Here is a 16847-nt window from a genome sequence, read left to right on the forward strand (position 1 = left end):
ATGTGCGTTGGGACTCACGGAAGCCCGCTACTTGGGCTACGTGATAGGCCAAGGAGTGATTAAGCCCCAAATTAACAAGGTTGAGGCGATCCAGAAGTGGCCTAGACCCCTGACCACGAAGCAGGTTAGGGCCTTCCTGGGTATTGTGGGGTACTACAGGAGGTTTGTAAAAGATTTTGCGGGACTATCAGCCCCCTTGACGGACCTTCTCAAAGGCAAGAAGTCCGTCATGGTGCGCTGGACTCCGCAGGCCGAGGACTCCTTCCGGGCCCTGAAGGGGGTCCTGTGCGGACAGCCCATTCTTGTAAACCCTGATTTCCGGAAGGAGTTCATAGTACAGACTGACGCCTCGGAGGTCGGCCTGGGGGCAGTGCTGTCTCAGGTGGTTCAGGGGGAGGAACACCCCGTCACCTTCTTAAGTAGGAAGCTCACCCCTCCCGAGCGGAATTATAGCGTAGTGGAGAAGGAGTGCCTGGCGATCAAGTGGGCCTTGGAGTCCCTACGCTATTACCTGCTGGGACGTCAGTTTCGCTTGGTGACGGATCACTCTCCACTGGTCTGGATGAGGTCCGCCAAGGAATGGAATGCCCGGGTTACCCGGTGGTTCCTTTCTCTGTAGAACTTCCGGTTTACGGTTGAACATAGGGCCGGTAGGTTGCAGGGCAACGCCGATGCCTTGTCCCGCGGCCCGTGTTTGATGGCGGGAGTTCAACCCCGCACGCTTGAACTGAGGGGGGGGGGGTATGTGAGACTGTGACCGGGGTTATCTATGACGGCCGGTATGTCTCGCCCCGGTTGTGCTCACTCCATGATAGAAAGTAAATCCACTCTAGGGTTAATCCTGTTTCCCTACAGGCTGAAGGAAGGGTTAAATAGAAACAGGAACGAGGGCAGGTGTGCCGGGTGTGAGGGAGTGAACAGAACTCCCTGAGTCCTCTGCTGGAGAGGCACATGTATATTGTTGTGGACTTTTGTTTGGACATTAAACCGTGTGCTGTGAACGTTAATGCCTTGATCCCGTGTCTTCTGCTACGCAGCCGACCGCGCTACCTCACAGGGTGTAGTATAATACTACACCCCTATATACACCTGTATTATACTTCACCCCTGTATACACCTGTATTATACTACACCACTACACCCCCATATACACCTGTATTATACTACACCCCTATATACACCTGTATAATACAGGTGTATATAGGGGTGTGGTGCTGTAGTATAGGAGTGTAGTATATAATGTAATATAAGAGTGTAGTATAATACAGGTGTAGTATAATACAGCTGTAGTATATAGTGGTGTAGTATAATACAGGTGTAGTATATAGTGATGTAGTGATGTAGTATAATACAGGTGTATATAGTGATGTAGTATAATACAGGTGTAGTATATAGTGGTGTAGTATAATACAGGTGTAGTATATAGTGGTGTAGTATCATACAAGTGTAGTATATTTGGGTGTAGTGATGTAGGTTATCACAGGTGTAGTAATATAGTGATGTAGTGCTGCAGTGTATTACAGGTGTAGTATATAGTGATGTAGTATATTACAGGTGTATATAGGGGTGTAGTGATGTAGTATATAGTGGTATAGTATATAGAGGTGTAGTTTATTACAGGTGTAGTGTATAGGGATGTATATTACAGGTGTAGTATGTGGCGGGTGTAGTGATGTAGTATATGGGGATTGTGTGTGTGTATGTATGTATATATTGTGTGTATGTGTATATATATTATATACACACAGTATATATGCGTGTGTGTGTGTGTGTGTATATATATATATATATATATATATATATTGTAGAACCGAGTTAATTATATTAGTCCGGCCCTCTAAAACCATCCCAACTTCTCATGTGGCTCCATGGGAAAATTAATTGCCCACCCCTGCTCTAAAATGTAATGGGGGGGATTATTTATAGGGAATTAGATAGTTCGTGATGCCACCCCTGTTGTGCGGTAACGGGGAGTACCGCCGCTGCTCGTGGGAGTACATGGAGTGATGGAATCGGGGCAGCCAGATGACGTTACCCTCCACGGGTAGGGAAGGCCTTGGGACTTGTGTCCAAGTGGCCCGGAAGCTTGAAGCTGTCCGGGCCCCGCTCCCCACTTTTTGTGTGAAGGAGCTGTGCTCTCAGGAGCTCACGATTGGGATTTCAATGGGCTGCTTTGGTTGGAAAGCCCTATTCCCCTCGTTGCGCTAGTGCCCCCGATCTCTGAGCTTCGTGGGGACAGTCCATAAAGGCCCTATCCTCCGCAGGTTAATTGCCGGGTTGCTTGAAGCCTCTCCCCGACCTAGGGTCCAGTACCCCGACGTGCTTTCGGTCCCAGACTGGCTATTGTACTGCTGCTGACCATCCTCCGAGACTAAGCCAAGCACCCAGTACAAAACCTGCGGCCGGGTCTCCGACTCCTCCGGGTATAGACCACCCTCTGCAACCCAATCTTCTCCTCCCCAGGAGCCACACACTCCCTCCTAGCTCCTCACTGCTCGAGGGCTACCACTGAAGTGACTTGTCACCTCCCACCTCCCTGCCTGACCCCTAGGTGGGCGGCCCTATTCCAGCTTAGCAGCCCACTGGTGTGCCTGACAGGGTGTGGTGCGAGGTGTGATTGGGATTTTTGGATGCTGATGGAGGCAGTGCTGCAGGTTGGGAACCCAGAACCAAGAAGGGTTGAGTCCTGCACTAAGAATAAAGAGCGTGCAGTCCCCTGTGACACCCTGACTAGTCCAAGGGTGTCACACAAAAACCTGCTGACAGAGTCCCTTTAAGGCCTTTCACATTTCAGTGAAAAACACACACGTTTTTCCCTGATGTGTTAAAGGTGCGTATGACCCCACTCTGATTTTTACACACGTGTCTTCTCCGTCTGTTGTCCGTGATAGCACACGGAGAGCAGGAACTTTATACTCACCTGTATCCGGCACTGCTCTCTGTGGTGCTGATGTCTCCAACGCTGCAGTTACACTTACCTCCGGGTCTGCGGTGCAGTGAATATTCCATAAGCATAATGAGCGGGCCTTGAAGCAGGAGACTACAGCACTGAAGACAGCATTTATGGAGACAGGTGGGTATAGAAAAGCATCTTATTTCACAGACACGTGTTTTCTCTGTGTGGTCGGTGTTACATCAGTGGTACTGGAGAATAATGGTCTGGTCTCAATGTGGAATACACGGACACGCGTGTTCTCCTCATAGACACACAGTTCACAAGAAATCACTGATGTGTGCACAGACTCATTGATTTTAACCCCTTCAGCCCCGGGGCACTTTCTGTTTTTGCGTTTTTGTTTTTTGCTCCCCTTCTTCCGAGAGCCGTAACTTTTTAATTTTTCCGTCAATCTTGCCATATGAGGGCTTGTTTTTTGCGGGACAAGTTGTACTTTTAAATGAAACCATAAGTTTTACCATATGGTGTACTGGAAAATAGCAAAAAAATTCCAAGTGGGGGAAAACTGCAAAAAAAGTGTGATGGCACAATAGTTTTTGGGATGTTTTATTCACAGTGTTCACTATATGGTAAAACTGATGTGTAGGTATGATGCCTGAGGTCGGTGCGAGTTTAAAGACACCAAACATGTATAGGTTTACTTGTATCTAAGGGGTTAAAAAAAATTCACAAGCTTGTCCAATAAAAGTGGCATATGTTTTGCGCCATTTTCCGAAACCCGTAGAGTTCTCATTTTTTGGGATCTATGGCTCAGTGATGGCTTATTTTTTGCGTCTCGAGCTGACACTTCTAATGGTACCATTTGTGCGCAGATGCTACGTTTTGATCGCTTGTTATTGCATTTTGCGTAAAACTTGCAACGACCAAAAAACGTAATTTTGGCGTTTGGAATTTTTTTGCCACTACGCCGTTTAACAATCAGATTAATTGATTTTATATTTTGATAGATCGGGCATTTCTGAAAGCGGCGATACCAAATATGTGTATATTTATTTATTTTTTAACCCTTTAATTTTCAATGGGGGGAAAGAGTGGTGATTTGAACGTTTAGGTTTTTGGATTTTTTTATTTTTTAAAACTTTTTTTTTACTTTTTTTTATTTTACTAGTCCCCCTAGGGGGCTATAGCAATCAGCAATACGATCGCTCTTATCTATCTGCTGATCACAGCTATACAGCTGTAAACAGCAGATACAGTCACTTCCTGTTTCACTCTGCTCCGGGCCGAGGGGAAACGAAAGTGAAACATCATAGCTGCAGGCGTCATCACATGACCTGTGCTACGATGGCAACCACCGAAAGTCACGTGATCACTCTCATGACTTCCGGTGGGGGCGGCGGTAAGTGAAAATCTTCACCTCGCGTATATACATCTCGCTGCCAGACTTTGGCAGCGAGATGTAAGGGGTTAATGTTATGAGAGGAATGCGATTCCACTCGTAATATGCAGCCACACATGTCAGCTGTTGAAAACAGCTGATATGTGTGCCAATCAACGCCGCCTGCCCGCGGCAGGGGGCGGGGCTTAACGGGACACGCTCCATGACGGATATATCCGTCCATAGTCGTGAAGGGGTTAATGGGTCTGCATATGTCTGTGATTCCAGTACGTATAAAAACGGCGACATAGGCTTGTTTTCGAGTATGACGACGGTCCCTATGGTCGATATGATATGCTAACTGTCTGCTCTGGGAAAACCCTTTCAAATAGATAAGACAATATTCAGTGTGGGTCAATAGCATCTGTCATCATTGAATCTGAATATGATGAAAAAGTCGGAAATTGTTGTGTTCATATAAGTATACAAAAACTACGCCTGTTATAAATATGAAAGTTGGTAAGAGACGGGTAGTAAATTCTTCTACGAAAGTCTATGTATGGGTGTAGTTAGACATCAGTGATTTTCTCGTAGGAAAAAATTGGTCAGTCACATCAGTGTTTTTTCTCTTTTATCAGTGTTTCATCGAAGTTTGGTTGGTGTGTCAGCTTTTGCCATCAGATTTTGGTCAGAGTTTCATCAGTTTTTCTCATATGAAAAAAAATCTGAAGGAGGTTTCTCAACTTAAGGGCCATTTACACGCTGCGACATTGCTAACGATATGTCGTCGGGGTCACGGTGTTTGTGACGCACATCCGGCGTCGTTAGCGACATCACAGCGTGTAACACGTGTGAGCGACCTTAAACGATCGCAAAAGAGACAAAAATCATTGGTATGTGAGACGTCGTTCACTTACCAAAAATCGTTGCCTATTCAGTAACGAGGTTGTTTGTCGTACCTGCGGCAGCACACATCGCTATGTGTGACACCGCAGGAACGAGCAACAACCTCGTATCTGCGGCCGGCCGCAATGAGGAAGGAAAGAGGTGGGCGGGATGTTCGTCCCGCTCATCTCCGCCCCTCCTCTGCTATTGGCCGGCTGCCGTGTGACGTCGCTGTGACGCCGCACGAACTGCCCCCTTAGAAAGGAGACGGTTCGCCGGCCAGAGCAACGTTGCAGGGAAGGTAAGTCCGTGTGACGGGTGTTAGCGATGTTGTGCCTCACGGGCAGCGATTTGCCCGTGACGCACAACTGACGGGGGCGGGTACGCTCGCTAGCAATATCGGTACCGATATTGCAGCGTCTAAAGTACCCTTAAGACTTGCATTGGAAAGATTGATCTGAGGCTTGTATGACAGTTGGACAAGTTTCTGTGATTAATCAGCAAAAATACATGAAAATGTGAACTGCCCAATAGACATGAATAAAACTTGTATGGGAAAAACTGTCATCTGAAGGAGAACTAAGTCTCATAATGGACCCCAGCACAGATCAAAAACATCTAGTGACATATACTGTATGTGTCCTTTGGGTTCTGTCAGGATGTCTTTAAGGACAGAGTCCCACTTGCGCGTGACTCGCGCGAGTCTCGCATTGCATCACCTGGCACTCTCAGGACACGAGCATCTCAGCTGCATAGAAATACATGCAGCCGACCCGCTTCTGTCAGGAGAGTGTGTGGCTGGGTGATGCAATGCGAGACTCTTGCGAGTCACTTGCAAGTGTGATCCGGCCTAACGGGAACAATAGTCCTGCATAATGTGCAATTTTTATAGAGAAATCAGACAAAATCTATGACTGAGAATCCTGACAGATCTTTTGACACCAATGTGAACAGAGCCTTGGCTGCATATTATTGTATATTTACTGACTAGCCCTATTTCTTATCTAGGTGGCCTGGCTGCTGTCATTTACACAGATACACTGCAAACCATCATCATGCTTGTAGGATCATTCATACTTATGGGATTTGGTGAGTCAGCTAAAATCACCTAACTTAATAAGTAAAAATACTAATATGTTCACCGGGTGTTTTTGCCGTCTTCATTCCATCTTCCCTATTAAATTAACTTACGTGTGACATCTTCTAACCCTAGAAAATCTCTTTCAGCTTTCAGCAAAGTTGGAGGATATGAGTCATTCATGGATAAATATATGAAAGCAATTCCAACGGAAGTATATGATAATGGCACTTTGATTAATCCAGCATGTTACACTCCACGAGCTGACTCTTTCCACCTTTTCCGAGATCCCATAAATGGAGATATGCCATGGCCTGGCCTTATCTTTGGTCTCCCCATCCTGGCTCTTTGGTACTGGTGCACAGATCAGGTAAACTAGAGAAGTAGTGAGCCCACATTATTGTATGAAGAATGTAGATAAGGAAAATCTTAGTGTCCTTTGTTTCCTGGTGCTAGGTAATCGTTCAGAGGTGTCTCTCTGCGAAGAACATGTCACATGTGAAGGCTGGCTGTATCCTGTGCGGGTATCTGAAACTGTTGCCCATGTTTTTGATGGTTTTTCCAGGAATGATCAGCCGCATTTTATACACAAGTAATTGCCGAAGAGCTTTGTAAAATACTTAGAATTATCTATAACACTGTTGGTCATTTATTATATATTTCTTTCTTTTTTTAGATGAAGTTCTTTGTGTGGTTCCATCTAAATGTAAAAAATATTGCGACACAGAAGTTGGATGTACCAATATCGCTTACCCTAAAATGGTCATTGAATTGATGCCAGATGGTAAGGTGCCTTCAGATATAACACTTATTATTAATTAGACGGGCAACTGCAATACCAGAGAAGAATACTCGGTACTAAGAAAAATTATACCTGCCAGAAATATGAAGAATACAGGAGATTGTTCTCACATAAAGTACACAACCACTATTTGTGAGAAATTCCTGCATCCACTTTAATGTTGTTGTGGGCCTCTTGGTAGCCTCCCAGACAAATTTTCTTCTCGTCTTTACATCAATTTTTGAAGCACATCAAGGTCTAGGTAATGTCACTGTTGTGACAAATTTTAGCCACTTCTTGATGACTGTCTCTTTACTGTACAATGTGCCATGGTGTATCTATTGCCTCAGAAATGGTTTTGTATCCATTTCCTAATGGATAACTTTCAACAATGAGATCCCTTTGCTGTGTTGCAAACTCTTTACAGACCATGTTTTTTGTTGTAAAATGCAATGAAAAGAATATAAGGAAAATACTAGAAAAGCTACATTTTATATGGGGTTTATGAATATCACTTTAAATTATGGCACCTGCATACTGATTACTATGTAACATAAGCTTAAATGTGATTGGCTAATTCTGAACACAACCACATCCCCAATTATAAGAAGGCGTTAAATGCAAGTTTCAGTTTTGTAATTTTAAATTGCCCTTTAAAATTATTTCAATTTGGTTCTCAGTGGTTTTGTACAGATTATACGTGACACTAAAGGTGGAAAAAGTTCTGAAATTATTCTTTTTGGTTAAATGGTTTTCCAAGACAAAAACCTAGTACTTTAACATAGGTGTACAGACTTATTTTTAGATCCACTGTAGATAAGATTGGCCACAACTAAGAATGCAATAACTGAAAACTTTTTCCTTGGTACTGTCACTCAGGTACTGCTCATGGTCTATTAAACCATGTAAAAGTTGATTTGCAACAACATTACACCTATTTTCTTATTTATTTTATTTTAGTCACAATTCATCTTCCCTAATCTTTTTTTTAATTTCCCAGGACTTCGAGGTTTGATGTTATCAGTAATGTTGGCTTCTCTCATGAGTTCCTTAACATCTATCTTCAATAGTGCCAGTACTCTGTTTACCATGGACATTTACACCAAGATTCGTAAGAAGGCTTCAGAGAAGGAGTTGATGATAGCAGGAAGGTAATAGAAACCGTTGCAATGGCTCACCTGACCTCTAATATTTGGGATGGCATATGTTGGCTTAAAGAGTACTAGTGTAGTGTATTCTTGTTTGTTTGCAGTTTTATAACTCTAAAAGCTTTTTGAGTAGCCATTAAATGCTTGACTGACCCTTCAGCAGCTATCATCTGTGATGATTGTGAAGTGCTCCTGCAGTTATCCATTAACCATTGTAAATGAATCAATATTTAAAATCAATATCCAGATTCTAATACTTCATAATGTACCCGTCATGCATAGCCTGAAGCGAAGCATAATTCCTATTCAATTACGATATATGATATTTGCGTAGGCCATGCTGGATTCAGAAGACAAATCTCTTTCATTAAAGAAATAAAATTATTGAATACCGTATTTTTGTTTTATAAGACTCACTGGATTATAAGATGTACCCCAAATTTAGAGAAAAATAAAAGGTAAAAAAAAAATAATGGGGTTCGTCATATAATCCAGTGGTGTCTTACCGGGTGGTTGACAGCGGTGTTGGAGCGGGGGTCACAGGAGGCAGGAGCGGTCGTGGAGGAGGGCGGTGCGGCGGGTGTCCCAGATGTACAGTGGCACTGTGAAGTAAAGAAAACATCCAGCAATGTAGCTTATTGGAGGTTAAGAATGGTGGAGAATAGTGACAGGAGGCAGGAGCGATGCTGCGGGCTGTGCGCTGCTCTGTGCTGCTGGCTGTGTGTTGCTCTGTGCTGCAGGCTGGGCGTTGCAGGTGCTGGGCTGTGTGTTGCAGGCGATGAGGAAGGGGGCATCCTGAAGACATCGTCAGTGTGGGCTTTAAAGAACTGGCTCCCGGAGTCGGCGCCTGTGCAGACTGAGTTATAGGCTCACTGACAAGCCGAGATCTCATCTCCACATGCACCACCACCGGGCGCCATTTTCCTTAAGTCTGCTGCTGGGACATTAATGGGCCGGAGGCGGTGCGTGCGCAGATGAGATCGTGAGCCAAGAGCTCCATCTGTGCACGTGCTGACTCCGGGCACCATTGTTTGAAGACCGCACTGCAAACAGGATGTCCCCAGACTCACCGCGACCAGCACAGAGCTGTGCACAGAGCAGCGCACAGCACGCAGCACAGAGCAGCGCACAACCCACAGAGCCCGCAGCATCGCTCCTGCCTCCTGTCACCATTGTCCACCATTCTTACTTCTCCAGTAAGCTACATTCCTCTATGCCTCACAGGGCCACAGCATCGCCCCTGCCTCCTGTCATCATTCTCCACTACCCCTCTTTCCCCCGGAAAGCTTCATTTGGATTCTATGATGCACCCCTCACTTTCCTGCCAAATTTTTGGGAGGAAAAGTGCATCTTATATTCCAAAAAATACGGTATAGCAAACAAAAATCTTTAGAAACATTTTCTAGAACCCGTTAGTAATTAGTTTCTTGAGGCAGAAGTTATTAATGCATTACATGTCAGCCAATGGACAACTGAAAAAACAAATTAGATAATATTATCATGGCATGTTATATAGCCAACTGTATGGGGTCTCACATCACAGGACATGAGTTCAGTTTTATGAGTGACACTTGTGCTAGGTTGAATAATACTATAGCCCAACTAAAGAACAATGGGGTAGTTATAGATATGGTGTTTTGGGGCTTTGCAAAGGCATTTCACACTGTCCCGCATAAACACCTAATGGGTAAATTAAAGTCAATAATCTTGGAAAGTAAGGTTTGTAGTTGGATGAAAAACTGTCTCAAAATATCGCACACAGAGAGTTGTGGTGCATGATTGCTACTCTGAATGGTCTCTGGTTATAATAGTATTGTTTATATTTTTGCAGATGACATTATGCTATATAATATAGTGGTCTATGGAAGATGTTAATAAGTTTTAAGCTGACTTGGACCATCTGAGCGTTTGTTTGGGCACCCGTGTGTCAGATGAGATTCATTGTATAGAGGTGTAAAGTAATGCTCGTGGGCTCCAATAATATCTGGGCACCATATGTTCTAGGGGGAGTAAAAGTAAAAGAGTCACTTTTAGGGATCTCACTCTAGCGCATAGTTAGTGTATAACTCGGACGAGTGCTATCCAGTGCTTCATCAGATAGCCCTTGTTCCAATGTTATACTGTGGAGAAGTGCCGACTCGCATTTTTTTCCTCTTGCCAAGTCGGCATGAGAAGAAAAATCACTGCATGCTGCAATTGGCAGCATATATTTGACAGCGTGCACCCATTGAAGTGTATAGGTGTATGCAAAACATCAGACTGCACTCGGATGTCATCTGAGTGCAGTCTGATATACACCAACACAGACAAGGGAGAAGATGGAGAAATTAAGTTTTACATCTTGTCCGCACCTGTGCTCCAATTCTTGCATTCAAGAGAATATGATCACCCTCGGCTCACACACAGCAGAGTTTGAGCAGAGTGTCATTTGCTAATTGCACCTGATTCTCTCGCATGAGAGAATCATTGGATGCTATACGCTAGTGTGAGCGTACCCTTAGAAAAGGATCTGTGTGTCCTTGTAAATTACAGTATATATAATAGGATGCAATGTCAATCAATGAGTTGTAATGCAAGCAGGATATTGTTACCGTATGTTTTAAAAGAGGTATTAACTCTAGGCACAGGGACATAATATTACCACTTTACATTAGTGTAACATCTTCTGGAATGTGCAGTTCAGATATGGGCACCAGTTCATAGAAAGTATTCCCTGGAGTTAGAAATGGTATAAAGAAGAGCCACAAAATTTGGGGTGTGGAGGATATTAAAGCGAATCTGTCAGTAGATTTTTGCTATGTAATCTAAAGACAATGTGAGGTAGGAGTTAAAACACTGGATTTAGCAATGAGCCCGCTATCATGCCGTGTGCTGTTGTTTACTTATAAAGGAGGGTTTATTATCTAGACCTTATCACTGCTTGGACTTGATCGTGTCATTCCCTACTCCCATCGGCACTTTAGTGATGTCATCGCAGAAGAAATGTCCGAGCTATCAAATTATAAAATAAATTAATTCGATTGGTGAACAGCATAGCAAAAATAAAATTAAAAGGGCAGAATTATATTTTTTTGATCGCGACAATATAGAAATAAAATGCAATAAGAGGCAATCAAAACAGTGCATCTACAACAAAAGCATCAGCTCAGGGTGCAAAAAATAAGCCATCACACAGCCCCAGATCCGGAAAAATGAAAAAGTTACGGGTCTCGGAAAATGGTGAAAAAAGCTACCTTTTATTTAATTTTTTTTTGTACAAATTTCTGATTATTTTTTTTACAAATTAAAGAAAACTATACATGTTTTGTATCTACGTACTCGTACTGACCAGGAGAATCAGACTGCCAGTTCAGTTTTGCCATGTAGTGCACATAATAAATAAAAAAAACAATCGTGGAATTGCACTTTTTTTCAGTTTTATCGCCCCGACTTCCAAAACCATTATTTATAGCAAATACATTTCCAAGGTTTGACATTTACATGCCAATCAACTTAAAAAAAATAACTCCATGAAGTATTGTTCTTCATGGTAAATTACATATATAGGGCAAGGTTATACCTACCATACAGGCACAGCCATAGACATCTTGTGTAAGATACTAGATACTTTATTTTATAAAATATATTGTAAAGCCGCATGTGACTAACAAGGTTATTTCCACAAATAGAATGGAGCGTTCACTACACATATCACTCAATTTTTTCTGTATGGAACAGAAAAAGCAGAGTACAGTACTTGGCTATCTCCAGCCATCCCTTAGAAAATTAATGCATCGATGACCACCACTCTATTCCAGCATGTCACTTCAGAGACTAATTTTGGGGATCAGTGGGAGTCCCAGCGGTGGCCCCCAAAGATCACTAAGTTATATCCAACTTGGATAAAGCCTAAGCTGTAAGATCAGTGTGTGTATATAGTTATAGTTATTCAATAAGCATAAATACGGAAATAGTAATTGTATTTAAAGTGATCCTCCACTTAAATTTTCTTTTAAAAAAATTGGACTGATTTTGCAGCTTGAGATTGGGAATAAAATGTCTGGACAGCTTCCAAGCTGCTCTTATCATCATTTTTTATTGTCCGGATAGAAACCATCCATCATGCCGAGTTACTAAAAGCCCCCCCTCCTATTCATGATCATTAGGCTTCACCTATCTCTCCCAATTTTCCCATACACAGGAACGGATGCGTAAGGGGTACTTTGCACGCTGCGACATCGCTACTGCGATATCGTTGGGGTCAAATCGAAAGTGTCGCACATCCGGAGCCGGTAACGATGTCGCAACATGTAAGGCCTAGATGTGCCGATAAACGATCGCAAAAGCGTCGAAAATCGGTGATCTGTGTAGCGTCGGTCATTTTCATAATGTCGCACCAATAGGAGATACGATGTTGTTACTCGTTCCTGCGGCAGCACACATCGCTGTGTGTGAAGCCGCAGGAGCGAGGAACATCGCCTTACCTGCCTCCACCGACTATGCGGAAGGAAGGAGGTGGGCGGGATGTTTACGTCCCGCTCATCTCTGCCCCTCCACTTTTATTGGCCACCTGCCGTGTGACGTCGCTGTGATGCCGCACGACCCGCCCCCTTAGGAAGGAGGCGGGTCGCCGGCCAGAGTGACATCGCAGGGCAGGTAAGTGTGTGTGAAGCTGCCGTAGCGATAATGTTCGCTACGGCAGCTATCACAAAATATCGCATTTGCGACGGGGGCGGGTACTATCGCGCTTGGCATCGCTATCATCGGCTAGCGATGTCGCAACGTGCAAAGTACCCCTAAGTGTTCCCGTGTTCTATATGACGGTGCTGCTGCCTGACTAGCCATGGCTTATTCCTTAGGAGAACAAAAGAAATGATTATTGAAACTCAAAGTGTTGGACCTTTCTTTCCAATGACATTTTATTTAGGGGAAGAAGCTAAGAGGCCCCTATAGAAATTAGACCGTTAGTTGATCCTCTCATTATCAGCACATTCAGATAACTTTAGGTCAATGTGTACTGGGGCAATAAAGATGAACTGCATAACAAATGAGTTTGTCAGAGAGGATGTTCTTCCAACCACTCCGCCTCAGGTAATTCAGATTTTAGCTCCGTAATTGTTATTTAACTGTGTGAGAATAATTGGCAAGAAGGCTTGGAAGGCTACAATATTTTTACCCCTCGCTTGTAAATTAAACTACTTTTAAGTAGAAACGCCTGTGTAAAATTAATTTTGTGCATTATGAAACCTAAAAATACAATTTTAGAATAATCTGTAATAATAGTTACGCTGACCGGAAGGTGGTGAGTGTCCAGGGTGGACCAACTCGACTATACACCGGATGTCCTTGAGGAAGTGACCGGCAGCGAACCCCTATACAGGGACTTTGTGGTGCTTCCAGCAAGAGGCCTAGATGCACGGCAGCCAGGGATCGGTAGAGATAGTCTCTTAAGGCCAGATGCAGTCTCTTAGACGTCTGGTGCCGGTGTTCTCTGATGGGACACAGCAGAGATGGTACTGATGCGACGTCACAGCATGTATAGCACTGGTGTGGGGTCCACAGCAGGTATGGCTCAGGTGTGGTGTCCACAGCAGGTATGGCACAGGTGGGACCTCCACAGCAGGTATGGCACTAGGATGAGACAAAGGTTAGGACCAGGCAGCATGTGCAAAGATACTACACAATAGCACACAGGGGCCTGAATACTAGCAACGCACTATAAGCAGCGTTGCTCGGGCGCCTTCTGTCAGGGATGGTGAACTTAAATACCCTTTTAGGTAACAGGTGACCTCTGAGGTCACTTGCAGATAATGGGATGCTACCAATTTAAGAAAGGGGGCATGGCCGCGCGCGCAGCCTATGATCACTTACTGAAGACCTGCGTTTGGCCTGGAAGCAGGAAGGAGCTACAGCAGACTCTGAAGCAGAGTACATGACCTGGGAGTGAGAGGGAACCACAGCAGGACTTAAATTAGGAGAGGAGGCAGCAGAGCCATGAGGCAGGCAAGAGGAAGGACACTATCGCTGGAGGCTGGGAGTGGGAGCATGCGTGGGGGCCATGCTGGATCTGGGTAGGTGAGAGGAAGAGCACCCCCCTCGGGACCCGGTGGGGATGGGCGCTACAACATCTGCTGTGTATTGCTTAATGGTGATAGATGAATGTGAATCCATAATTTATGGAATGTTTAGGAAATGACTTTGATCTCTTCATTGCAGGGTCTTTATCTTGTTCCTGATTGGAGTCAGCATAGCCTGGGTTCCTATCCTACAATCTGCTCAAAGTGGACAATTGTTTGATTATATGCAATCTATCACTAGTTACTTAGGACCACCCATTGGCGCAGTTTTCTTTCTGGCTATCTTTGTGAAGAGAGTTAATGAGCAGGTGAGTAATAGTGACCCATCAGTTGACTGATGACTAGTGACTAGTGATGACCGAGATCTACAATGCTCGGGTGCGAGCAGTTGGATGCTTGGATAGGCTCGACTTTTGTACTGAGTATAATTAAAGTCAATGGGGAACTCAATCATTTACCCGATAGAACTTCCAGAAAAATGCTTTAGTTCTCCATTGACTTCCATTATACTTGGGTACGCTAGTCGCACCCATCTGAGCATCCAAGTGCTCATTATGAGTATCGAGCACCTGAGCATGGTAGTGATCACTCATTACTGCTGATAACCCTTCTACAATAACCATTCTAAAATGCACCAGATTTATCATAGTGACTCATTTTGGTTGATAAATTTGATACAGTTAGGTCCAGAAATATTTGGACAGTGACACAATTTTCGCGAGTTGGGCTCTGCATGCCACCACATTGGATTTGAAATTAAACCTCTACAACAGAATTCAAGTGCAGATTGTAACGTTTAATTTGAAGGTTTGAACAAAAATATCTGATAGAAATTGTAGGAATTGTACACATTTCTTTACAAACACTCCACATTTTAGGAGGTCAAAAGTAATTGGACAAATAAACCAAACCCAAACAAAATATTTTTATTTTCAATATTTTGTTGCGAATCCTTTGCAGGCAATCACTGCCTTAAGTCTGGAACCCATGGACATCACCAAACGCTGGGTTTCCTCCTTCTTAATGCTTTGCCAGGCCTTTACAGCCGCAGCCTTCAGGTCTTGCTTGTTTGTGGGTCTTTCCGTCTTAAGTCTGGATTTGAGCAAGTGAAATGCATGCTCAATTGGGTTAAGATCTGGTGATTGACTTGGCCATTGCAGAATGTTCCACTTTTTTGCACTCATGAACTCCTGGGTAGCTTTGGCTGTATGCTTGGGGTCATTGTCCATCTGTACTATGAAGCGCCGTCCGATCAACTTTGCGGCATTTGGCTGAATCTGGGCTGAAAGTATATCCCGGTACACTTCAGAATTCATCCGGCTACTCTTGTCTGCTGTTATGTCATCAATAAACACAAGTGACCCAGTGCCATTGAAAGCCATGCATGCCCATGCCATCACGTTGCCTCCACCATGTTTTACAGAGGATGTGGTGTGCCTTGGATCATGTGCCGTTCCCTTTCTTCTCCAAACTTTTTTCTTCCCATCATTCTGGTACAGGTTGATCTTTGTCTCATCTGTCCATAGAATACTTTTCCAGAACTGAGCTGGCTTCATGAGGTGTTTTTCAGCAAATTTAACTCTGGCCTGTCTATTTTTGGAATTGATGAATGGTTTGCATCTAGATGTGAACCCTTTGTATTTACTTTCATGGAGTCTTCTCTTTACTGTTGACTTAGAGACAGATACACCTACTTCACTGAGAGTGTTCTGGACTTCAGTTGATGTTGTGAACGGGTTCTTCTTCACCAAAGAAAGTATGCGGCAATCATCCACCACTGTTGTCATCCGTGGACGCCCAGGCCTTTTTGAGTTCCCAAGCTCACCAGTCAATTCCTTTTTTCTCAGAATGTACCCGACTGTTGATTTTGCTACTCCAAGCATGTCTGCTATCTCTCTGATGGATTTTTTCTTTTTTTTTCAGCCTCAGGATGTTCTGCTTCACCTCAATTGAGAGTTCCTTAGACCGCATGTGGTCTGGTCACAGGAACAGCTTCCAAATGCAAAACCACACACCTGTAATCAACCCCAGACCTTTTAACTACTTCATTGATTACAGGTTAACGAGGAAGACGCCTTCAGAGTTAATTGCAGCCCTTAGAGTCCCTTGTCCAATTACTTTTGGTCCCTTGAAAAAGAGGAGGCTATGCATTACAGAGCTATGATTCCTAAACCCTTTCTCCGATTTGGATGTGAAAACTCTCATATTGCAGCTGGGAGTGTGCACTTTCAGCCCATATTATATATATAATTGTATTTCTGAACATGTTTTTGTAAACAGCTAAAATAACAAAACTTGTGTCACTGTCCAAATATTTCTGGCCCTGACTGTATATATCTACTATCTAGTATAATTTTACACCATCTATAATTTGGCTTACTATGCTCCAGAATTTTGCAAAAAAAGTCTGACACATTTCTACTCCATTTCTAGTAATAGAATCCTACAAATGACCGCAAAGCAAACATCAATAATAATTTAATTTATTTATTCCATCAAGTTAAAACCATAAAGAGAAAAATGATTAAAAAAACATAAAAAAGATTATCATTTTTCTTTTTTATGGTTTTAACTTGATGGAATAAATAAATGAAATTAATATTGATATCTGTGGTCCCAATTGTT

General features: G+C 43.4%; 1 protein-coding gene across 1 annotated transcript in view; it reads left to right on the forward strand.

Moving 5' to 3' along the window:
• The window catches only part of SLC5A1 (solute carrier family 5 member 1), a 154591-nt gene that overhangs the window by 122376 nt on the left and 15368 nt on the right, over positions 1 to 16847 (forward strand). The window contains exons 7-12 of the mRNA XM_075320715.1: positions 6168 to 6248; positions 6387 to 6607; positions 6694 to 6829; positions 6914 to 7021; positions 8019 to 8169; positions 14362 to 14530. Coding sequence (XP_075176830.1) covers positions 6168 to 6248; positions 6387 to 6607; positions 6694 to 6829; positions 6914 to 7021; positions 8019 to 8169; positions 14362 to 14530 — 866 coding nt within the window. The remainder of the gene's footprint in view (positions 1 to 6167; positions 6249 to 6386; positions 6608 to 6693; positions 6830 to 6913; positions 7022 to 8018; positions 8170 to 14361; positions 14531 to 16847) is intronic.

This window comes from Anomaloglossus baeobatrachus, chromosome 1, assembly GCF_048569485.1.
Source record: "Anomaloglossus baeobatrachus isolate aAnoBae1 chromosome 1, aAnoBae1.hap1, whole genome shotgun sequence".
Classification (NCBI taxonomy): domain Eukaryota; kingdom Metazoa; phylum Chordata; class Amphibia; order Anura; family Aromobatidae; genus Anomaloglossus; species Anomaloglossus baeobatrachus.